The sequence below is a fragment of the Solanum lycopersicum genome, chromosome 2 (assembly GCF_036512215.1).
Source record: "Solanum lycopersicum chromosome 2, SLM_r2.1".
Lineage (NCBI taxonomy): Eukaryota > Viridiplantae > Streptophyta > Magnoliopsida > Solanales > Solanaceae > Solanum > Solanum lycopersicum.
Genome location: NC_090801.1, coordinates 61,928,723 through 61,954,052, shown reverse-complemented (window position 1 = coordinate 61,954,052; position 25,330 = coordinate 61,928,723). Strand labels below are relative to the sequence as shown.

Below are 25,330 nucleotides of genomic sequence, written 5' to 3'. Positions count from 1 at the left end.
AGGTATAGAAACTCTTGAGATAAACAATTTATGGCTTGTTTTATATTTTCAAGAAAACAGGGGGAAAAAAAATTCCTTTGTACCAAAGTCACCCTAAATAGTAGCACCTCATAAAATGAGTATTATTTTAAATTAAGATCTGGAATACCTTCTCCTTAACACACAAATAACTTATGAAAACATGAGGTGCTGATATTAGGAAACTCAAAAGAGAAAGTGACCAAACAATCAAAATTCATATTAGTGAAACCATCTTCTAATGACATTTATATTGCAATTTCTAACACAGAACAAAGGTGAAGAGGGAAGCTTTCACACCTTGAAATCCTTTTGAATTAGCAGAAAACCTATAATCCATAGCCCAAGGACTCTTGTCAATGCCAAACAGAACAACCTCTCCTCTTTGGAACCTCTCTCAGGCTAGTAGTATTGCAAGACATTAATCAACTTTACAATAGCCTGCTTAGCGATTTGATAAGCATTTTCAAATTGCGCCTAGTAGCTTCATCGCCAGTGAATCCCAAAATGTCGGAGCTAATGCTCTGCATAATGTGACAAATGATGAATCACAAAGCATGAAAGTGATTGACGTGTTAGAATGACTATTACCACGCGGGAAATTACCTCAACATTCTTCAAAGTGAAGACCAGCGTATAAATAGACTTCCGTATCAATTCGGTGTTCTCAGGAGTCATGACCGTGGAGTGCACTCTCCTGCAATTTGGTTCATAAAACACTGTAAAAGCAGATTCCATGCCTAAAGCAAACAGTAACAGAAGCAACCTCAAAGTAGATGCATAACTTGGGGATCACCTAGAAGAGTTACTATCTTTTGAACTCCACTTTTGATATCAATAAAAGGAACTCACTGTTGCGACCAGGAAATTAGAAATGTTTAGCCCTTTTCACATCATGTATACTCAACCAAGAAAGCATCCAAAGTTGTGTCCTAGTGGAGAATGGCCTATGACGTGGGTAAAAGCATGAGTTCAATATGTGGCTATCTAGAATTCTTGATAATGTACAAAAGCATGCCATGTTTGTGAAGCCTTTTTCATTGAACTTGCTATCTGCTTATTTGAACTTCTTACATAACTGGTCTCACTCCAAATATATAGCTCACAAGTGAGCAGCATGAGCAAAACTTAATTTGTATCACCCAGTTCTATTCTCAGTCAAACTAACAAGTACCAAGTATATCTTATAAAGGTCTAGGACTACTTCACCCTTGCCTTAGAAAAGAAGCTACCATAAGTTACTGATTTACCTTATATCTTCAGATGTTAGTGCCAGACTTCGGGTTAAACTCTCAACTTCCTTCAGTAAGCCACTATCACGAACATCAGCTAGCATAGGTTGGACATCCTCAGCCATGGCTTTAATCTGAGGTGTCACTACATCAAAGGTACAATGTTCATACATGAGAATATACTAAATACCTGCAAGGAACACATAAATTGCTCAAGTAGCATAATAGGATGAGTGCAACTGTATGCCCAACATTGACCGCTGTTTCAGTTCTCCCCTCCTCCTCTATAAATGGTCCTATAGCTTGATACTGATGAATGTGGTATAGGAAAACACATATTGCAGCCGTACTTACAACTCACAGTTTTACACTTACCACCTAACATCTGACAAACTAACAATAGTTGTGCACTTGCTTTGGACATATTATTTAGAATATGCACTACATGACATATTAGTGTACTGAATGAACATCAATAAGTCCAAACTGGATTAGACTAATTTTGTCAACAAGAGAACATTTTTCTGTAAATAGAAATGGTTGCATGAGGCACGAGATGTTAGTGTCTGACAGAATTCTCAAACAGATACACATACTAGAGATAATAATAGTCAAGCAGACTTATAAAATTAATCTTGTATTATTAAGCACTTGATTAATAGTTTTACTGCATTCAAAACAAGATATTCTAACTCAAATTAGTTTTGCATGCACATGTGACAAAAAAATCCTTCATAAAAAGAATTGCAAAGCAATCAAGCAGATCTTGTCTGACAATTCATTCACATATCTCCTCTGCAGATCATAACTTGGGGTATAATATACTGTGGGCTTTCCCAAGCTAATGACCTCAGTAATCACTTTCTGCACTTCCAGAAACATATTAACTTAACCAGGGTCTTTTAACTAAGAGTTCTCCAAATTTAAGTGTTATCCAACTTACAAATTTCATTACAGTGAAATATCTACACCAATGCTCTTTACACAGATGCTGTCAAAGAGGATTGAAGTCCATAAGATTCTAGTACAACTCATACATCACGCATTACACTTTTATAGGGTGTAGACGTGTAGAACATAGTGAGTTGGTGGAAAGAACTAAGTAGAGATGTGTGATTTAACCTAAGCTTAGAATATCAGTGTTTTTAAAAATGTTTCCATACATGACTCTAGGTCTTTAAAGAAAAAAATACAGAACAAATTTTTTATCATAAAGATGTTATGAATCATAAATAGAGAAGAACAGAATTTCAACAAGTTATATCATTGCATAACCATATCTTAAGCTAAAAGTACAGAAGTTAAATTCATCTGTTTGTTAGACTTCCTTCTTCTTTTATCCTTAATATTAAACATCATCCATACAAAAAGAATGAAATGGGAGGTGAATAAATGTAAAGTGCATCAAACCTTTGTAAGCAGATTAAACATCATCCATACAAAAAGAATGAAATGGGAGGTGAATAAATGTAAAGTGCATCAAACCTTTGTAAGCAGCGGTCGCGCCTCCTCAATAACATTTAGAGCTCTCTCAGCCAAAGCATAGGTATTCGCCAAACCAATTTCTTCTGCTTCACGGCCAAGACGTGTGAATATTCCAACCAATGCATCTAGACTAACCCCTTGTTGTCCTTTAATCTTTTGCCTGTCGCAAATTATCAGACCCTCCTTAACACAATCCGGATCCAGGGGCCCTGCAGAAGGTATTGGGATTGGATCTCGAGGTGTGATATCAATCATGGTTTCCATGATAAGACCAGACTGGTTCACCTCAACTAACGAGTTTCGAGGAATAATGATCTTATCATCTTCAACCTATAAACACATAATCAATGTTTAAGATCAAAACATACACAAGCAACTATAGAACAACTACTTATTACTTCAAAAGAAATATATATAATTCAGTAAATGTGTTCAGCAAAGATACATGTCGCTCACCTCAACAACAGCTTCAACATTTCTCAAGGAAGGATTGACTCGAATCACATTACCAATACTTACTCCTCTGATTCTAACAGGTGTGCCAGTGCAGATGCCACAAGCCTGCTCAAACTCAAGCACAGCTAAATACTTCCTAAACCTAGACCGCAGCTGAAACCCTCTCAACCAAGCTAAGCTGAGTGCCAACAACACAGTACCCGAAACGATAAACAACCCAACCCCACCTTCCCAGATGCTCCTTTTACCAAACCCAAAATCACTCAATGGACGCATAGTTCGCTTCCAAATATTCCTGGGAACATCTAAAATAACAGAAAGTGGACCTTTCTGGTCGGAAGATGACTCGGGTTGTTGCTCTTGTTCTTGACTATGACCCGTATTTGCAGACATTGCTTTCACACTAAAGGTTCGATTTTTAGGCCTGATTGGTGATTTTATACACAGAAAACGATCACCCAACACATTTCTTCTACTGGGTATGATGGGGAAAACAGTAGAATTTGTTGATACATGGACTAAAGCATTTCCAGACATCATCTAGTTTTCTTTTCTTGTCTTTCCAAAATTATACACTTTTTCTTGTTCTATAGATAAAAATTGAGCTGGAGAAATTGAAAATCGAGATTGAAGATCAACAAAATGGAAGCATATAGGAAGGTTCAAGCTGGAAGCAACCCTAGCGCAGATCAACCACTGACTGAATCTGTTGAACTCTCATCACTGAGAGGAGAGCGGATAGAAAATGGGCTAGGCTGGGCTGATAAAGTGAAAATGGGCTAAACCAGATCTTATAGGCCCATGTGAGACAGATTAGACGTTTTGGGCCTTTATAGCATAAGAAAAAGGATAACTTACCGAAATCCTACTAGTTCATGGGCTAATTATTTAGATAAATCATAGTTTACAAAATTATGAATCTTATCAAATTTTTTCATGTGCTTAGATACATGTATATTGATATAAAATTAGTCAAATTTGAATGTAATCTGTTCTAAATACATTGTATACGAGTGTACATCGCATGTATATGGATACATATGCAACTCTATTTCACCTCCTCATATCTCACTCGCATATTTGATATTCGAGATACATGTGATCACGCCAGATACATCTATTGTGATTTGCATATGTCTTAAATACATAGATAAATCTCATTTGCCTCCCTTTTGTTCTCACTCGTCTCTCTCTCTCTCTCTCTCTCTATTTTAGTATATTTAGTAGAAAAAAACATGTACTTAAATGTATATGACTTGAAATCTAATATGAAATAATTAATTAGTCATGTAAAATATTAACTACAGAAGAATTAGTAATTATGATAAGAATATTCGTATAATTAAGTTCTTTTTTCCTATGAAAAATCGGTCATTCTGTAAAATTTCACTAAGTATGCTATTTTGATCTCGTCATTTAGATAATACCGATTAAATATCTATATTATTCAATCTTCAGGTGAAATAAATGAAAATAGAGAGATATTGTTTATCCCTCAACGTAAAAGCAAATTAATTACTGTCGTATATCGACTTACAAGTTACACAATTATGTTCTCTAAATAATTACAGAAAATGCCCTTTAAAAAAAATAATCAACACTCCTAAGTATTTATATGAGCAACTTTCACATATAGAAAACTTACAAAACATATTTGTATGTTATAACTATAGTTTGTATATTGCGTTTTATAACAAACTTAATGTTTGCTTTGGAGCATCAAGTTGTATAACTCGTTGGTAGGATCTTCAGATTTGTATAATTTCTGCTGCCATTTGTATGAATCACTGACAACCTCTCAATTCAAATTTATGTGTTTGTACATTTGCATAAAATTTAAATTGTATACATTTGAATCGAAATAAAACATTTATATAACAAATGTTTTTCTCTCTCGCTTTATACAACACAAATTATATATTGTAATTTGTATAATATATGTTTGTATAAAACGGAAAAAAGAAAATGACAACCTACGTGGGAAGATCTGCATTTGTATAGCTTTAAATGTATATAGAACGGAAATATTTGTTTACACAATTTTCTATCGCTTTATACAAATACAAATATATTTTATACATTGATATGTTTGTATAAAAACAAAAAAGGCAAGAGAGAAACTGGAGATCGAAAAACCTAGAGAGAAGCAGTGTAATTATAATATTTAATTTAAATTAATAATTTACTTTCCGCGGTTATAATCTAATACTAGTATTCACTAAATCGCCTTCGCACTGACCCAATATATTTGCGTACAAAGTGCAAATAAAGAATTGTTTTGGGTGAAAACGTAATTAAAGCATTATAATTTCTAGTGTTTGGGCTTTTATAACCTGCGCCGTTGTTGCCTCCTTTAAACCCTAAACAAAAATCTGCATACAGAGCAACGGGAGGAAGAAAAAACAGAGATACCTACAAATGGCGAAATCAATGAGATCAAAGAGGGAAAAGAGGCTGAGAGCTATAAGGAGGGATATAGTTGCTACAGAACCATCTGTTCTTAAGAAAGAAGCTGCTAAATTGGCTGCCCAAGAAGCTGCCCTTGCTGCTCCTAAGCTTATTGTTAAGTCTCCCTTCAGCCGCACCACCATGGATACTTCTGCCTCTACTTCTAACGACGAATCTAAAATGGGTATGCTTCTATTTATTTTTCCCATCGATTCACTTTTACTTGATTTGGAATAAATTTGATATCAAATTTGCTAAAAGACCAAAATTTTGTTGCTTTGGCTGCTTCTAGTTTGAATTTCTTTTTTTATGGTTTCAAATTTATCTTCTGCTGTTACCATTTATATTCTTGTGTGTTTGTTTTTGGAGTATGATATTTTGACAGGATGGAGTGGTGTGAGAAAGGTGGAAAACAGAAAAAATAAAAATTTATAGAGAAGATGTAAGAATGAAGAACGTATCTGGGTATTGCTATGGGAGCTTCATATTTCTTTGAAGATATTATCTTTGGAGATATCATGAATATGGCTATAGTAGATTCATATTTATGTGAAGTTTGACGAGATATCATGAAGTGTTGGCAAGTTCCTTACTACAGTTTTTAGACCATCAATGTCACATGAGAGTGAAGCTAAGGTTCTTTAGGTCCTAAATTGTTGCCAAACAAGCAACATGCATAGTTGAGGAGTGCACGAGTTGGCCTAAGCACCGCCATTATAAAAAAAATTGAAGCAGACTGAATAATGCATACAGGCAATCTAACTAATCAGGATTGAACCGTTTTTGTCAACTTTTGAAAGCTGATATTATGATGCATAAAATAACTCTTCATCTTTTCTTACTTTTTTGTTAGTGAATTTTGCTAGTTCTTAAGATACTCCAGATGAGGCTTAATTTAAGAGATTGAGATTAATGATTTAGCCAGTTAACGCTGATAATAGATTAACGGTCAGTTATCAGCATCAACCACTTTGTCTCAGTGTGTATATCCAGTGATTCCAGTAGTGATATGAAAGGAGGAATTATATGAATTATCTGAAACATATTGCCACGAAAGGAAGATATCTCGTTACTAGAGTTCATTGAATACATTAGTTTCATAAGTTTAGCTTGTACATCATCAGTGTGCACAATCAAGACACAACTCCATATCATGCCTTTTTCTTTTGGAACCCAGAAACAGCCCCCAACAACTAGCGTCCTAATATTATAAGTTCCTATTTAAATTTTATGGAAAGATTAATACATGTGAGTAAGATTTAACTGCTCATTCTACTCCAGTGTCCTGTATCTGCTATTGCTGCTGAAACTTGTGCACCTGATTTTTAGCCTCCCCTCAGTATGTTATCTTGTCATTGTTTTGATTTCCAGATGTGGAGATGGCTGATGGCAATCAAAGTTCAAAATCTCTAAAACCTCTTGGAAAGAAGATGAAAAAGAAGCTTAAAATAGCTAAGAAGAAGAATCATGGCAAGGGAAAGATCAGGAGGAAGAATGTTTGACTGCAGGCGGTAGCCATCTTGCTAAGCTGATAGATGTCTTGTTACTTACTGTTGACAAGTCCCTCCCATATTCTCTCCTTGATTCATGATCTTACATTGTAGTAGAGTATCTTGGAACTTGAGCATGTGAGTGGGTATGCTCATATAGATTGTGTTCATGGGCTGTCAAAATGAAGCCTCAAGTTCTTAAATTTGTTTACAAAATAGATGGCGTTTTTCATTTTCCTTTTACAGTTTGTTGGAACATGCTAAACTTGAAAGGAAATATGAACATGTAGACTGTAATCCAACAATGTTAAAGATGTTTTAGTTTTCTGATTAGGAGACATCACCCTTCTTTTGCTTTTTGGCTCATTCCAATTGTTTGGATGTTCATGTTTTTGAGCAAACCTTAATGCTGCAACAACTAAGTATAACAAAAAAAATAAAAATCAGTCAGCACAGCCATTGCATCCAGGATAGTAGTACCACAGGCACAGAGCATATGAAACCCAATAAATCAAACAGGAGATAAGCACATACTTCTTTTTGGAACAGGAGACCCTTGACCATTACACCCTCAAACAAATGATATGCATATTTAACAACACCAAATGATCAAATAATCCATCACACTGAATTGCAAAGCGTTCATCTACCCTTAGGGTATTTATTCCTTTACATTTTGACATACCAATTTTTTATTTTATTTCTTTCACTTTGTCACTATTGATGTAGGATATCTAACACCTCCCGCACATCCCTTCGTGACAATTGGACTGTTAAACATTATCATATGAAAACACCGGATAGAACAAAGTGGGATGCACCTAGCTTTAATACTATGGTAAAAAAATGAATTTTGAATTTAACTCAATCTCAAAAGCTTATCAAAAGTCGCCTACTAAATCAAATAACTCTATCACCAATTAACTCACTACCAGTTACATTTCTACTTTTTGCTTGCACAATGTTCTCTAGTTTTGCCCTGAAATTTTGATGTTCAGTGTAAAAAAACGCATATGCAGTATCAGAAAATTTATTTCCTTCATAAGCTTACCAGTAAAGAATTCTAGTACCTCTACGAACAGAACGGCAGTAGTTCAACTTAAATATGGGAAACAATGTTGATAACATGAATGCGACAGTAAATGGTGCAGTGAAAGATACAGATGGTGCAAATACTACTAAGCTACGTAGCTTTAGAAGATGATGCCTTTGACACTGAAATCTGATGAATTTCACGTAAATGAAAAGTGTATTCGTTGAACACAAGTTCACCACGGTAGGCAGCTAGCAGTTGAGGAACTTGTGCTTCATATTTAGTAACACACTTCCGTAAGAAGTCCTTTTCACTAATCATTAGAATTGAGGATAGTTTGTTAACTTTTGAAATAACGCCTGTTGACCACAAAACTTGCATGACAGAACACCTGGGAATAACCCTCTTCTTCAGGCTACGCAATAGAAAGGATGGTCTTTGTGACAAGTGTGATAGGCTCAAATGGAGTTTATTAACATAGAATGCCACAATTGCCCTGATATTATCCTCAGAATAAAACATGCAAGTTGGCTGCAATCTGAATATATTGCGGATCTCGCCATCTGAAAAGCCCATACTTCGGTAGTTTTCCAGTTTCTTTTCCATTTTGGAATCACTAAGTACAGACATTGCGGTAAAAGCTGCCCTAAATGCTGAAGAAGTAACATCAAACCCCAATTCCTTAAGTCTCAAGCCAACCTTACTCATCTTTTTGGGATTTATAGTCAAGATAATGGGAACTTTTGAAATAAACTCTGAAGCTTCAGAATCAGGAATACCAAGTTGGTGCAATACCTGTAGAGTCTGCTCCAAACCATCAGAGAATTTATAATTAAAGATCTGCGGACTTCGTTTGATGGCAGCCATTGCTTGCATTTCACTACCCATGAACATCTTTAGGGAATCAAAGCATGGAGTCAGTTGTTTCTCTACGCTACTCATGAGTATGTTGGGGTTACCACAGATAATCTTATTGCGTTCATCTTCAGTAAAGCCAATTGATTGCAAGAACTTCAACTTGGGCTTTAGGGTTTTGTCCACCTTCGATACTAGTAATTTAGGGCGTAGTCTAATTAGTCTCTTCGTTTGGGTTGCAGAAAACCCATGGTTTTGGAAGAACTCAACAAAAGCTGAAACTTTTGAACATTGAGCAGTATCTAATTGGAGTGGTTCTGCTTCACTAATGACGTTTTCTTTTGATAAACCATGTGTCTTTCTGTGATACAAATCAACGAGTGTGCTCTCATCAGTTGGGATGTTGCTGCCACAGCTAGTTGACACAAACTGCACGAGAAGGCTGGTTGTCCTGATCTTTGTACACAAGTTTCTTTGACATTTATAGAGAGATTGAAGCATTTTAAAAAAAGGGAGCCCTACGAAAGAGATGTGTCAATGCCAAGATCATGCCTCAAGGGACACAAATTATAAGCCTGCTAAAGCAAACAAAAACTTGTTAGCTAAATAGCTCTGTTCGCCAAAAAAGAGTGCCTGTTAGTGAAAGAAGAGGACAATGAAATTCAACATTGGTGTAATTATATAAATCCTCCAAGTTCAGGAAAAGTCAACATTCCCCAAAATTTTGTCATATTGCCAGATAAACTCCTCAATCTCTAGACCCATTAGAAGAACTATTATGACAATGGACCAGCCACGAGCAGTTTGATAAGCTGACTGTTTGAGTTAAAGAAAATATTTGAGTCTGGTGCGTTAACTGTTACCAAATAAAAATAGCTCAGTCCAGCATTTAGGTTTTCTTACTTTCAATCTCTATGTGAAATCAGTTTTTCAAACTCAAGTTATTAAATCCAACTTGAACAAAAGACGACAAAGGATTAAATGATCTAGTGTCAAATGCCTATTCCAACCACTCCCAAAAAGATTCAGAACAGTATGACAAGACAGATTAATTAATTAAAACTGAAGCAAAAAAATGAGTTTCCTTTGGTTGTTTTTTTATTAAATTGCTGTATATTTGCAGATACTTCAGACTGTTATTGCCGGTTTACCAACAGGGAAAAATTGAATTCCTCTATCACAGGAAAGCTAAGGAAATTGTGGAAGATAATGCTTGAGTGAGCAGAAATAGTAATAAAGTCTCTGTTGGTAACAATGAAAGAGTGAGATGAAAGAGCAGTGAGTCATAAGTATAAACAGAAAAAGTAGTGCCATCTAAACAATGGGAAAGTCAAATTGTGGATGAAGCAGGCAATAATAAGAAAGAGTAAAGCAAGAGGCTATGCAGATGATGACTGTTGGTCGCTCCATGACAGACCAAGAGAGCAAGAGGAAGAGGACCATGAACACTGTGACAGAGAGGAAAATATAATCCTCTGTTTCAATTAATTTGTCTTACTTCCCTTTAAGTATGTTTTAAAAAGAATTCCACTTTCTATAATTAGTTTCCATATCCCAGACAACATTCAAAGGACATTTTGGTATATTATACACATCTTCATTAGGCCCACGAGATTCAAATTCTGATGTTCAAACCTTGATGGACGGAGTTACCTGGTATTTGTGTTGGTGGGAGGTAGCAATTACCCCAAGGAATTAGTCGTGGTGCACGCAAGTTGAACCAGACACTACAGTTATTTAGAAACAGTTTTACTTTAATTTTTCTATTTTACCCTTATTAAGTTGATTCATAGTCATACAAAGTTAATTGCTTGTTTTAGATCATAAGTTTCAGAAGTCTTACTTAAATTCTTAAACATGGTGCTAGTCAAATGCCACCTACTAAATATAGAAAGTGGCATTCTGTTTTAGACGAACTGAAAAGGAAAGTGAAACACACAAATTGATACAGAATAAGTACTGATTTATCACTATTATAAAAATATAGCTATCTGAGTTTGACTTTGAAAAGGACTTGGCCAGCCTCCTAGTTGAGACACTAGGTAAGGTCAACAACATGGACATCAAATCTTGAGATCCAAGTCATAGTCAAATCCAAACTCAACACTAGTTGAGCATCAATGAGGACATTTTCTGCTAATTTTCATACGATGCATTCCTTATTAGTGGTTTTAGGGTGAGAAATTCACCTTTTACGATTTTATCTTTTGGCACTTATTATTTACTGTTTGGTGCCTCTTCATATTTTTATTGATGAAGATCACATCTTAAGCCCCCACTTTTTAGTACAGACCTTGAGCTCATTTGGTTTGTCTAGCTTAATTATATTTAGAGGATTGAACAAACTCATTGATAAAGCCCAAGATCTTCAAGTCCCTACCTCTCCCTCGTTCTCTTTTTAGAGTAGATTCTCCGCTGATAACTCCTGTTGTGTTCGTATATGGTATTCTTACTTCTTCTTTTTTTCAAATAAGTGGTGTTCATATATGATATTCTAGTCAACCACAACATCTATTCTTTCCCCTTCTATTTCCAATCAATTATGTACTTATACATCACATTTATCAATTCAATACACTTAGAAGAACTATCCTCAAAATGCATTCACCTCACAACTTCAGGCATAACTTCCTTGTGCTTTTGTTTTTTCATAACATTGCTGCAAATTTAAGTCCCCAATCAAGATCATTTTCACACGTTCTGAACCAAAGAAGAAAACATATAAGGGGGAGTGCTAGTCTACTGCATGCTTCCTCAGAATAATAAACAATTGTTTCCATTGTGAATCTTCTTTCCACTATAATCTCACTCATAACAATATTCTCCACCTTAGAAGTGTTGTAGCTCTTCATGACTTGAACTCACTGCTTGTAGGATTTAACTCAAGTCAACAACACACTTGAAGGGTGGTGGTGAACCATCATAATATCAAAAGTGAGCAGTTGATAATTAGTTCACTAGCTGAGCTAAGTCCTCTGGTAGGAAAGTAATTGTAATCTATACAACTTCTAGCATGCTGCCTCAATCGAATAAGGACCTTATTTTCTCTAGCCTTCCACCCAAAATGCTAGTCAGATTCATAAAACTTATAAGCCTCAAATCTATCACCCAAAAAAGTAACATGCTTACCTAACTTCTCAGTCGCAGTGACAACAGTATACTATGCAACAAACATCTTTATTGAGCTTATCATCCAACTATAACATGCATTACTTCTATGCAATCCAACAACAGAAATCTTTCTAAAACACTATAGTTTTGACCCCTTCCGTAGGCTTAACAATTGTCATGTTGTGAAGCAATACTTCCTATTACTACTAACATACAAGTATAAGTTAAACATTAAAATAATTCCATTTTCCGACACCAACTACATTCCACGCGACTCATTGGATGATCTGAAAACATCTTCTCCTAGAATATTAGTTCCAAACATTTGTGTTGCCCCCTCTTCTAGGTTCTTGAGAACCGTATTACCACTAAGCAAATAGGCTGAGCTGTGCAACACATTTCCAATTCACCTTCTTCAAAATCATTCCCTACTCATTTCATTCGAGATCAATCAATCAATGTAGGATTCTAACAAAGAGTTCGTGTCGTTCACTTCAAAAAGAATCAATCTTGGTTAAAAATATTATTTTTTTCTACAAGTATGAAACTTAGTAGAATAAGTAGGCTCTTGGTTATCCTTCTTCCCTATTCTTTCGTTTAACTTGTAAGAAAAAACTAATGAACTACAGGCAATTTCTTTTTCTTCAGAATTACCAGAAGCCCCAAGTCACAAAGGAACAAAAACTTGAAGGGACTGAAGAACAGTAAAGGGGGTGCTCAGGTAAAGGAATTCGGATTAAATGAACAAATAAAAGAAAGAAACAAAGAAAACCCAGATAAATTATCAGATTCAAATTCAAGAACCAGAAAAGCACCAAATTATAGCACAAATTTCCTGCTGTTTCCTCAATTATATCAATCAATGTACACAAACTTGAACAGCGAATATCATTAGCAAATTTTAAAAAATAAAACATACATCAAAAATAGGAGGAGTCAAGATAACATACCTAACAATAGGAACAGCTCCAGTGAAAATGGCGAAGCAGTGAACAAGCACGATGCCTATTTTAGGAACAAGATCAAATATTCGAATTTAGTATTCAGGTCCCTTTGAATTTTAAAAAAATGCTATTATGACTCAAAGTTCAGATAAATGGCAAAGTGCATCTACTCCTCCAACTACCCCCACCAATTTGATCCATTTTTCTTTTTTATCTTCTTTCCATTTATTATGATAGTGCATTAGTGCATAATAATAATACTGATAGTAGGGATTAAAATGAAACTGAGATAAATTCTACAGAATAGCGTTAGACCAAATATGTTATATGAGATATGTTGATCATACTTATATTCATATAATAAATAATGTTGATCATACTTATATTCATATAATAAATATTATAGAAAGAAGAATGTTTAAATTGATATGTGGGATTACTTAAGTGACATGAATGGACGATGAGATGTGAAAAATGAGTTTGTGATTGTTCTAGCCCATGAAGAGGAGATGCACGAATGTTTCATTACTAAAGTGTGAGAGGTTGTCTATAGATGATTTTAAGAGAGCTCGATGTAGGTTGAAAAAGTACTGAAAACATATTATTTACATCAAATATGAGAAAACTCCAACTAAAAATGTGACCTTAAATATAGGGCTATTCTTACATAAATAATGATAAAAGACTAATAGACAGCTATTAATGTTTTAGTTATTTCTTTTTATATTTACAATCGTAACATTATTTTTGTAATTTTTGTCATCCTATTTCTTTTATGATGCTCTATTAGTAATTATATCATACAAACATTGTGAGATATCCCAAAGTGAATAGAGCACCACATTAGTTAGGATGTCTGGACTAAATTTTTGGACAATTTCCAAAATTTGATATATTATTTTAAAAAATGATATGGTGTTTATACTTTTTAATATTTTTCTTTGTACGAGTTAGCAATAAGGTATTTATACATTTTTTTCTTCAAACTTTATTTAATTAGATTTCACAAAATATGTTATTGTCTTTGTTTGATGTATAACCTGAGTTAAATTGCACACGTATTCGACTTGAAATCGTCATTTTAAGTTATGCATACGAGGCATAAATAAATAATCACAAATTTATCTATTTTGAAGCAATTTCACACATGTTGAACCTAAAGTTTTTACCTAATTAAAGTTCATTTTTTAAAATAAAATAAAATATTCAGTCATATTTGTTGTAAATTCTATGCAACATTGAACTTCAACCATATGAAAAGGTGTATTTGGAGATTATCACACTTTATTTCACATCTCCGAAATAATACACTTATCTTCTCAATAAATTTAAATTCACTTTTAATCATATATAATTTCAAATAACAATATTTTTAATTACTTCGTAGCAAGTAAATACATATTTTTTTTATTAATTAAATACAAATAAAATATTGTTAAGGAAAAATACAAGTTAACTAACAATAAACATACAAATTTATCTATTTTGAAGCAATTTCACACATGATAACTTGTTTAAACATAACAAAACTCAAATATATGATAATAAATAATGTAAGTTCCAGCAAAATTGAAAGTAAAACCTACCAAAAAACGAACAAAAAATAAAAAATAAAATTAGAAATTAAATCCAAATAAACTCTGCGATTTATATGATTATTGGCCCATTAAGAGGTTTCCCATCAGGCCCATATTTCAACCTAGCCCATCAAAATAACTCCAACCCTACACCCTTTTCTTATATATGCTTCTCACTTCTCATTGAACCTCCTTTCATCGTCGTCCCCAAAACCCTAGCCGCAGTCACTTCCATAGGAGCTTAGAAGCCAATTCATTCTCGAAGCCATGGTAATTTCTATCTTTAAATCTGTAACCGATACGCTTCTATTTTCATTGTTCCTTGTATCTAACAGTTTGTTGATATGTTTTCTTTTTCTTCTGGTTGATAGGCGGAAGTTGAAGCTGATGTTGCGACCGGACAGCCAAGGAAGAGAACATTCAAGAAGTTCAGCTACAGAGGAGTAGATCTGGATTCTCTTCTTGACATGTCTACTGATGAGCTTGTTAAGCTTTACCCTGCTCGTCCTCGCAGAAGGTATTTAACTCTTTTTGCAAATGTATGCTGTTAAATTGCTATTCATTTGCTTTGTATGGATATGTGCTAGTGTAGAATTTTAATATCACGAGCTTATTCAACGTAATCTGTGCATGATTTTAAGTAAACATTGTCATTGTTGCTGTGTTATTGAAGAACATGTAACTAGGGCAAAAAATAGATATTGTAATTGATACTGTTAGATTCCCAAAAAGTAGCGTTCTTAGTAAAGTTTTTGTTGTTAAATTTTGAAGCAGGTAATGATTTTAAATACAGTTGTAAAATGCAGTCAAAGAATAGACATCTTTACCCTCGAAATTGTTTTACTGTGAAACAAAAGGGATATTAAGACCTAAAGTATATGAACTCTCAGACTCTTATGGATTTAGTGGATGTACCATATATATTTTTTTATTTACATGCTCATTTTTAATATGCAGTCAATTCCTTTTTCCGTGAAAAAGGACTCATCTTGAATGTTAATTGTGTTAGGTTCCAGAGGGGTTTGAAGAGGAAGCCTATGGCTTTGATCAAGAAGCTGCGCAAGGCGGTAAGATTACTAACCTCCTTTTAGCTTCTCTTTTAAAAATAAATGGTTTATTTGGTGTTAAATATCAGCCATTTTATGGTAGAGAAACTTGAAATAGATATGTTAGGGGTTGTGGAATGATTACATGTCTTTGCTTTTTGTAGCCTCAGTTATATCCAGCACACCTTGCATTTGTCTATTAATTTAGTGAGAACTCTATTAGTGTAACTGCAATGCTATAGTGAATTTAGATCATGAGTCAAAAGACTGCTGCGATGTGAAGCTGCATTTTTAGTACATCTGAATGCTTTTTCTCGAAGTTAGTGAATGCAACCATTTACTGAGCATGGACAATCTAGTTTACCTGTATCTTTGTTGATTATCCATGATCACCTATTGTTCTTTCTAGTTGCAGAATTGTATATTATTTCAACCCCCAGATTTTTGCATGTTCGACAAAGTCATATTAGGTGAAGCTGAAATTCGTTTGATATACAAAAAGAAACAATATAAGTATAATGAATCTTTTAGATGTGTTTCTGGGTTCTTAGTCTTAAACGACTTAGAGATGTTTAGAATTAGGCGCCTAAGGCCGAGCGCTTCCCTCGTTAATTAAGAGGTGGCGTGGTATTCCACAGAGTGAGGTTTTTATTTGTGGCGCACTAAGTGCGTAGGCGCACAATAATGTTTTGGGGTCTCCATGGCTGCTTTGGGTGCATCAACCTGCTTCCAAGGTGTCGGGATTGCCCTATATTTTCAATCTCCCAGTCGCTTTGTCTTTCTTCTGCCACTAGAATTTCTACTTGTTTTGTTACATTCTTTTGCTGGATTTATGTGGCAGTATTGTTTCTTTTCTTGTACATAATAGTCTATGTGAACTAGTTTATTGTGATGGTGAAATTTTACTACTATAGTTTTTTGGGAAGGAGGAAAGGCCTTCTGATGTTCAAATCATATAATCAGAATGCCACTTTCCTCATGCAACTACCTCTCCCTACAGAAATAAACAGGATTTAATGCTTGCACCCAGTGTTTCATGGTTTGCAAGTTTGGCTTCGCTGTAACATCGTAAACATCATTATATGTTTTATATTATTACCAATTTTTTGTATATGTATGTCTTTCCATTGATGTTTTTCATATTCAAACAGAAACGTGAGGCCCCACCTGGTGAGAAGCCAGAGGTTGTGAGAACACATTTGAGGAACATGATCATTGTTCCTGAGATGATTGGAAGTGTCATTGGAATCTACAATGGAAAAACTTTCAATCAAATTGAGGTCAAGCCTGAGATGATTAGTCACTACTTAGCTGAGTTCTCCATCTCATACAAGCCTGTCAAGCACGGTAGGCCCGGTATTGGTGCTACTCACTCTTCAAGGTTCATTCCATTGAAGTGATTCATCCAAATCTGTCTACATGGTTTCTAGTAATACTAGTACTTTTGTTTTACTGCAATTTTGATGAGAACAGTGGATACTGAATGGTTCTTTGTTTGAGACTAGTAATTTGCTGATACATTGCAACATTTCAATGATTGTGCTTCTATTTAGATTTTTGTACCTTTTTGTTTCTCTGAAATTGGTTACTTTGTGTCTGAATATTCTGTTCTGTTTAAAAACTACTAACCTTTTGTGTTAGCGAATTTAGTTTTAGAGGTAATTTGGGATAAAAACGTGTGTAAGGAAGTCTAGTTATATTTTAAGTAGTACAATATATTTGGTTTAGAGGTTAAAATCGTATATCAAACCCATAATTTTGAATGTCAACACTACTGGTATTTTGTCCCTTTGTGCGTAAAAGATAATTGAAATAACATCTCAAGCTCTTGTGAAATTCAAATATATTTTATATTTAATTATATGTTCAAGCTCTCTATTTTGATATAATTACTCTGGCTTTCTATGTGATAATTTACTCTTGCACTGCTGCTGGTAATCACATCGCCGACTAGTTTTGTGTAATTGTTGCTTCAGAAGCTACTTCCCCTGAAATTTTGGGTGCAAATCAACCAACATTTAGTGAAATTAGAAAATGCAATAAGGTGGTTCTTGCTCTTTGAGCTTCAAAAGTAAAACCAAACCAATTCCCCTTCCTCAATACAAAGAAAGTTTTGAACAGAAAACGAAACTCAACCATTGTTAAAAGACTCAATCATTGATTCATCTTAATCAGATATCCTTCTTGAAGGTGACTCCAGTTGATGGGAGCCATTTGTCTCCCTGAATCAATTGTGCAACTGAAAACTTGCTAGCTTCTTTACTAGTAATATTCAATCTCAATCCCTTCCAGTTGACTCTCTTCTTAGTCACAGCCCCAGCGCCAAAGTTTCTATATTCAGCATAGTAAATAGTGTCTGGTGCTGTAGTACCCACCCAGGGTAACCACCCTTTAGGATCAATAAAGCTATTCATTGTCGTATACATGAAAACGGTCGTGGAATAGTTCTTCCATGGCCTACCCAAGAAGGTACTGACTCCAGTAAGGTTAGCTGAGGGCCAAACAGTGCAATTGTGAATAGAAATGCCTGTGTTCTGATTAGGGTCGATTTTGCCTTGAGCTGTGATGGTGTTCTGTTGGCCTGGCATTGGTTTCTTGGGCAGTATGTTGCAATTCTGGAAAACAACTGCCGAGTTACCGAATATGAAGTCTACAGTGCCATAGATATTGCATTCTCTGTAGAATTGACGATTGGAGTGTGTGTAGAGTGTGTCTTGGTACGCGTCAAATTTGCAGCGGTAAAAAACAGAGAGATCAGCAGTTGACATTAGAGCCACTGCTTGATGCTTTGCTGCACCTGCTGTGTTGCGGAACCCCATGTCACGAGCGATAAATCCCTTGCCAAACACAGCTGCGTAGGAAGAAAAATGGAAGAACACAAATAAGTATTTTGCTGATGCATCTATTGCTTGTGCATGTTTGATGTAAAATAAGGCTTACCAAAAGTTGCAGTTTGAAAAGTGGGAGTGCCATCTATAAAGTTAAGAGAGCCAGAAACAATTGTTGCATCCATGCCATCACCAATCATCACAACATTCCATTTATTCTTCTCAACCCTAACATTCTCAACATAAACACCCTTCTTCACATATATCACAAACCTCTTATCACTCTTCTCAGGCACAACATCAAGAGCCTCAAAAATATTGGTAAAATGCCCAGTCCCATCATTAGCCACCACAACATCCACATTCAAAACTTCCCCTTTTGAAGATTGAAGCAGTTTCCTATCTTTTGAACTCATCCACCTAGGAAAATCTCCATCAAATTCCATCAAAAGACGACGTCTTCTTCCAATTCGACCTAAGGAATCGATGGAGTCCATTGAGTTCTGAAGTGATTCATCAATGTTATCAATAATAGCCAAGCTATTACTCGTATACTCCCCCGAATTCTTAAGGTTATGTTTAGCAATACTAGTTATATTTCCAAAACCATCGATACATGTTTGCTGGTAAGTTCCAGCTGCACTCAACGTTGTCTTGAGGTCAGTAAAAGCCTCGAGCAACGACTTGTTTGGTATAGAAAGTGAGTCATTCAAACTATCCAAAGAAAGTGATAGAAGATCATGACAACTTTCTAAGGCCTTAATAGTCATAGGATCGGAAATGTTCTTGAATTCTGACGAATTGAAGAACTTATCCGATGCTCTTGACAATTCATCGACAGAAACTTGTACCGATAACTTGTAAATATCTTCAACTTTAAGTTTGTTTGATGTGGCTAGAGGACCAAGGCTGTTGTAACATGATTGAGGATACAATGTTATGTCACAAACAGCCTTAATAGCTGCTGAAAAAGAAGTGGTTTGTGTGTTTGAATTTTCATTGTTTTTGTTAGTTGTTATTCCAACAATAGCTGCTACAACACAACCAACAAATACTATAGAGGATATTGTAATAATAGTGATCCTCTTGATTGATTTTTTTCTAGCAGCTACACTTTCTTGATTATTTACATTAAGATAATCCATCTTTTTTTATAAGTTCTTTTTTTTTTTTTGTCTTTGTTGGGAATAGGAAGGAAGGTGTTTATATAGGATTAGTTATTGTGATTTACGTGCAAGGCATAACAATTAGGGAATTAAGGTTATATATGGAGCAGAGGCTATTAAAACAATGGTGCTAGTCATTTTATTTTATTTTTGGTTATGGACCAGTTCAGTTCTGTGAATGTTTAGGGGGTGGGGGGTTTGTAATAATATGACTATATAACCAACAAGGGTTGTGGACTTGTGGTGGCTTCATTTATAATTAAGAGTCTTGGGTTTGAGTTTCCCCGAGTACAGAGTTGTCTTTATTAGGGAGCGTTTTATCCTGATGTGGAACTTTCTAGCGCGAATGGAGATTTAAGTCGGATTCTAATGTGAATATCGAACATTGAACGAGTAGTTAAAAAATAAAATAACATAGGACTATAAAGAAAGGAAGCAAGGGTGACTCGACAGTGTTAAAAAAAAAGACACGTGCCTTATGCCCCGAATTTAAGGGGCCTCATTTTTAATGATAATATGTTATAAGTTATTATTTTTTAACAAATATTGAATACTATTTGTAGAAAAAACAAACTTTTCATGAAAATAAAGGAATTATTTGAAGAAATTTGACATATTTGGAGTACTATATCTCATGAAAAATAATTTAAAATAAGACTTGTTATATTATCAATTGAAAATTAGAAGAAATTAATTTTATAAATGGTATTAATAATTCAAGTTTAAAGTCCCATTTAATTTTTACCTTAGGCCATTAATATGCTTGAGCTGCTCCTAAAAGCAAGGAGACTATTTGCTGGGGGAGGGAGGAAGGGAGGGGGTGTTTAACTGAAAATGGCTTTAAAAAGTGCAAGGGAAAGACTAAGCACATTAATTAGATTAAATTTACAAGCTGATCAAATTAATTTATATGTATTTATTTGATTCTTTTACTAGTTTAAGTGTACAACAATTATGTATAAGTGTTAGCCATGATCAAAACTTTTATATCTTGTGCAATCTTTGAAATATTGTTCCTAAAATATGCTCTTTAACATTTACTTATCTCTATATTCTATTTTAGGCATTTATCTTTCTTTTTTTTGTGTGTGTGGGTATGAAATTACTTTTACAATATATTTGTTTTTCGTGAATACCTCTAAAGATATATTTTCAAGTATTTTAAAAAATAATTATCAACATATTTATACCATCATATCAAACACTGATAATTATTTATTTTTAAAATTAAATATAGTACATAAAACTATTCTTCAATAATGGATGTTCGTCAGTTATTTTTAGTCAGCTAATTCAATTGGACTCTCAAGTATAAAAATTAAAATATTATGCAAGCCGAAAAAGAAAAGTTTAGGAAAATATAGTTAGTATATTTTCAATCGTATATTATAACAACTTAGTAGTAGAGATGACCGTGTTGCCGTGTTGTGGTTTGCCATAAATATTACTAATTAGCAACATATACTATTTCAATTACATCTTAAAATCTGACCTAATCCAACAATAGTTTATAGATTTAAACAATTTTACTTGTCACTTACGTGAGTTTCTTTAACATTTGTAATTTACGAGATTACTCTATTTTTTTAATATCTCTTATATATATTTCGGTTTAATTAATTAGGTTACGAATTAAGTTAAATTAGCTGCAGCCAAAGATAGTGCGATGGCACTTACACTATTTATCTGTTGCGTCGTATCCAACTACGAAGAATCTATAAAATTGGTTTTAATTAGTCCAACGATTTATATGGCTAAGCAAAGGAACACTACAACAAAGAAATTTAACGATATTTATATTCAGAGTTATTAAAGCTTTTAGCAACATTTATATAGTGCGCGCATTGATTATTATTATTATAAAATATAAAATAACGATAGTTATATTATTAACGATAAATAATTATTGTATTTTTTTAAAAATTTTTTTGTTGTAGCGGAAACAACACAAATAAGTCAAAAGAATGTTACTAAAATTTTTAGGTTGAAACAACAATATAATCTAGGTGCATCATGTAATTTACATAGACTTTTTGAAATTAGGGAAAGCTATAAAGTATTGTCGTCCATCAAATAATAGTCAGTAAATATATATTATATGAATAAAATACATTATTTTTTTTTAGGTAAAATAATATATATTTAACTAGTAAATGTACTTATTACGCGTTTGATTACTAGCATGAAAACTTTCAAATTTTGAGAATCAAATAGGTTGAATGTTTTTTTTTTCCTTCTTGCGATGAAGCATGCTTACAAATTACAAGTGGTCTCGAATATTAGGTAAATGACTAATTAAAGCATTAAAGGAGCCAATAAAAAAACAGAAAAAAATGACCAAATCTCTGGAAGAACAAAGAAAAACTATTATGTTAATATGTTGAATTTTTCTATTTAAATTGAGTAATTATATTTAGTAAATTTTCAAGAAATTTCTACTCCCCATTCTATTTTGTTTAATTTGTGACTATCCACTTAATGAGGGTAAAGTCCTTGACCAAATTTTAGGAATTTAATTTGAGACTTGTTAATTTGATAGAGCAAACATCACATAAGTTTATAACTTTAGTAACTTGATGAATTCAAAATTTTAAGAATCATTTAAGTTTGATAATATAAGATGATGTCAAACATTATAAATTTTACAAATTAAAATTCAACTGTCATGTTTATCGGCGAAACCCAAACCATTAAAATAAGTAAGAGACATAATTAGTATATTAAATATATTCCAAAGTGACTTGCTTGTTTAATAAAGATTTTAGAATGTTTGACTTTAACAATTAATTTATTTTACTTACAAGTTTTATAAGCTATAACAATAACTAGTTGCTATCTAGTTAGTTTTGAAAAAACTAACAATAACGACTTTTTTCGAGTTTGAGAAAACGTCAAGGTAGTTCGTGCGTATATATATATATATAGCTATAGAGTTTCGTGTCAATACGGACACAATATAAATTATTTTTTTGTTTCAATTTATGTGATACATATAAAATTTGAAGTCAATCAATTTTTAATATGTTTTTAAATATATTATGATGTTAATTATTACCATTTGTACTACATTTTACATAACTTTCGCGTGATGAGTATACTTTTTGTTCCAATTTAAGTGACATAGATGAATTTGAGAGTCAAATAATTTTTTTATCTACACTAATTTTAAAAACTGTAAGTTGCTAATTATTGTGATTTATAATATTTTTCAAATTTAATTTTCACATAATATATATTATTCCATTTGTGTTGATTTATGTAATACAAATGAAATGTCAAAAGTCAATTAACTTTTTTTTAAGTTCTTTTTAATATGTAACTTGTAATTATTGTAATTTGTAATGCATTTTATGTGTTTTACGTAATATATATGCCTCTAATATTCCAAATTATGTGGTAAGGTTGAAATTTAAATAGTTAGCAAAATTTTTTATTTATTTTTAAGTATTTTAAATTATTAATTATTATAATTTATAATATTTTTTAATCCAAATTTCTATCTATATTAAGCAATAAAACAAGAATATTTAAATTATCATATTACCCTCGACATACAGAGCTTGTAGCATCTTCTATAAATAGAATAGTAAAGTAATAGAAGAATAGAATAAGAGCCTGTTTGACTCAGCTTAAAAGCTGGTCAAACTGACTTAAAAGCTGGTTTTTGACTTATTTATCTGTTTGACAATACTCAAAATAGCTTATTTTAAGTTAAAAAAACTTATTTTAAGTCAAAAGTTAAAAGCTGGGGTAGGAGTGTTTTTTTTTTTTTAGCTTATAAGCTGTTTTAAGTTGACCACATTTTTATGTTTTTTCCTTTAATATTTTTATACAATCTTCAAATTACCCATATAACCCTAACATCTCTTTCTTCTATTTTTTCTTTTTCACGTTTGACATAACAAATTCAGCACTTTTATCCAAACACATAACTGCTTATTTTAAAAATAAGTTTCAACACTTTCAAAAGTACTTTTTAAAGTTGCTTTTATTAAGCACATCCAGACGGGCCTAAATGTATAAAATTGTTAAACTATCCAAATATAGTGTGATCCCACTTTTTGCATCCGCACGTGGAGTATTACGTTATTAAAAACAGTAAAAAATTTCTAAATTAATTACAATTACAAAATATTATTTAATTAATAAATTAATATTTATTAATTAATTACATTGTTTGAAAGATGAAGCCTCAAGAATTTTAAATGAATTTTGTTAAATAAAAATAATATTTATGAATTTGAGGTCATAATTACCACAATAAAATAAATGTTTATAGCCTATTCAATTATTCGGTATGAAAATAACACATATTCAAATGTTTAAAATATAAAATAAAAGAAAAAATGTACAAGTACCCCTCAATCTATATTTGAAAATCTAGAAATATATTTACATTATACTAAGGTCCTATTATCACTGAACTTATTTTATATATAATTTTTTTTATCTTTTTTGACCTACGTGACACTAGTTTGAAAAAAAAAGTCAACCAGCGTTGGGCCCACAAGATAATGTCATGTAGGTAAAAAAAATAAAAAATTATTAATAAGATAAATTCGAGGGTAATAGGACGTTAGTATAGTATAAATATGTTTCTAAAATTTCAAACATAAATTAAAAAAATACTTATACATTATGCTTAAAAAAGATGGTAGATATCAACAAAGATCCGGAGCTTAGAAGAATTTGTTCAGAAATTTCACTATTCTTATTTTTACAATTTTACAGCTCTGCAACTATTTCCAGTTGAATAAATTCAATGATCTCTATATAGTTTGACCAATACTTTGTTTATTCACCAATAAAGTTAAAAGTATAATACGTATATTGGATTATAAATTTTATTTTAAGTTTTAACGTTGATTCCAAATTTTTATAGTGCGCAAATAGACACTCACCAATAAAGTTAAAAGTATAATACGTATATTGGATTATAAATTTTATTTTAAATTTTAACGTTGATTCCAAATTTTTATAGTGCGCAAGTAGACACTTTAACTATCCTATCTTTCAATAAATAAACACGCGATTTTTGAAGCCAAAGTGCGTGAAATTCAAATACTCCCCACATGTATTAGTGAGTCAATCAGTGGCTGCCAACTAACTAAATATTTTACATGTCTTTTTAAAAAAAAGATATCTTACATGTCATTTTGAAACTAAAAAAAAAAAATTAGTTTTAATTAATATAAAAGAGATTCATTAAGGGTAGAATTGTCATTTCAGCATTTTTTTACCTTTGTGGGCCTCGAAAATTCCCGCTCAGTGCGTGCATTTCATGCATTTTGCCAGGTAGGAATCTCGTATTTTTTATTAAAAGATGGATAATTAAAGTGCCTATTTGTTCACTATAAAAATTTAAGATAAAATTAAAATTTGAAATTAAGTTTAAAGTCCAATATATATATTATTCCATAGAATTAATATACTTTATGTCGAACTCTAACCCCAATATTCCCTTTGAAAAGCATTAACCAGACGTTTTTCACTTCAAGTTGATCCATATTGAAAATGTTTAATTGAGAAACTTCATGATATAATCAGTTGTTTAATTGAAACAAGTAATAACTAAATGATTAAATAAAATTTGATGACAAATTTTAGAGACTGACAATGCATTTAAATCTGATAATAATAA

General features: G+C 32.8%; 5 protein-coding genes across 5 annotated transcripts; 2 read left to right on the top strand and 3 right to left on the bottom strand.

Annotated features, from left to right (window-relative positions):
• Positions 1-217: 217 nt before the first annotated feature.
• Positions 218-4,047, bottom strand: LOC101248936 (protein TRIGALACTOSYLDIACYLGLYCEROL 2, chloroplastic). Its single transcript, XM_004232565.5, has 5 exons — positions 3,192-4,047; positions 2,736-3,065; positions 1,269-1,384; positions 625-715; positions 218-542 (listed from the first exon to the last, which is right to left on the bottom strand). Exons 1-5 carry the CDS (start codon positions 3,729-3,731, stop codon positions 450-452), a joined length of 1,170 nt encoding a protein of 389 aa, XP_004232613.1. The 5' UTR covers positions 3,732-4,047; the 3' UTR covers positions 218-449.
• Positions 4,048-5,464: 1,417 nt separating this feature from the next.
• Positions 5,465-7,467, top strand: LOC101249230 (uncharacterized). The gene is made up of 2 exons (XM_004232566.5): positions 5,465-5,823; positions 7,011-7,467. The coding sequence occupies exons 1-2, from the start codon at positions 5,610-5,612 to the stop codon at positions 7,139-7,141; spliced, it is 345 nt and encodes a 114-aa protein (XP_004232614.1). The 5' UTR covers positions 5,465-5,609; the 3' UTR covers positions 7,142-7,467.
• A 681-nt stretch (positions 7,468-8,148) lies between these two features.
• LOC101249514 (transcription termination factor MTERF2, chloroplastic-like) lies at positions 8,149-13,335 on the bottom strand. Its single transcript, XM_004232567.5, has 2 exons — positions 13,079-13,335; positions 8,149-9,592 (listed from the first exon to the last, which is right to left on the bottom strand). The coding sequence occupies exon 2, from the start codon at positions 9,516-9,518 to the stop codon at positions 8,313-8,315; it is 1,206 nt and encodes a 401-aa protein (XP_004232615.1). The 5' UTR covers positions 9,519-9,592; positions 13,079-13,335; the 3' UTR covers positions 8,149-8,312.
• Positions 13,336-14,636: 1,301 nt separating this feature from the next.
• Positions 14,637-17,296, top strand: LOC101249784 (small ribosomal subunit protein uS19). The gene is made up of 4 exons (XM_004232568.5): positions 14,637-14,919; positions 15,021-15,166; positions 15,659-15,716; positions 16,847-17,296. The coding sequence occupies exons 1-4, from the start codon at positions 14,917-14,919 to the stop codon at positions 17,093-17,095; spliced, it is 456 nt and encodes a 151-aa protein (XP_004232616.1). The 5' UTR covers positions 14,637-14,916; the 3' UTR covers positions 17,096-17,296.
• A 393-nt stretch (positions 17,297-17,689) lies between these two features.
• Positions 17,690-19,776, bottom strand: LOC101248642 (probable pectinesterase/pectinesterase inhibitor 46). Its single transcript, XM_004233716.5, has 2 exons — positions 18,636-19,776; positions 17,690-18,546 (listed from the first exon to the last, which is right to left on the bottom strand). Exons 1-2 carry the CDS (start codon positions 19,666-19,668, stop codon positions 17,867-17,869), a joined length of 1,713 nt encoding a protein of 570 aa, XP_004233764.1. The 5' UTR covers positions 19,669-19,776; the 3' UTR covers positions 17,690-17,866.
• Positions 19,777-25,330: the final 5,554 nt, after the last annotated feature.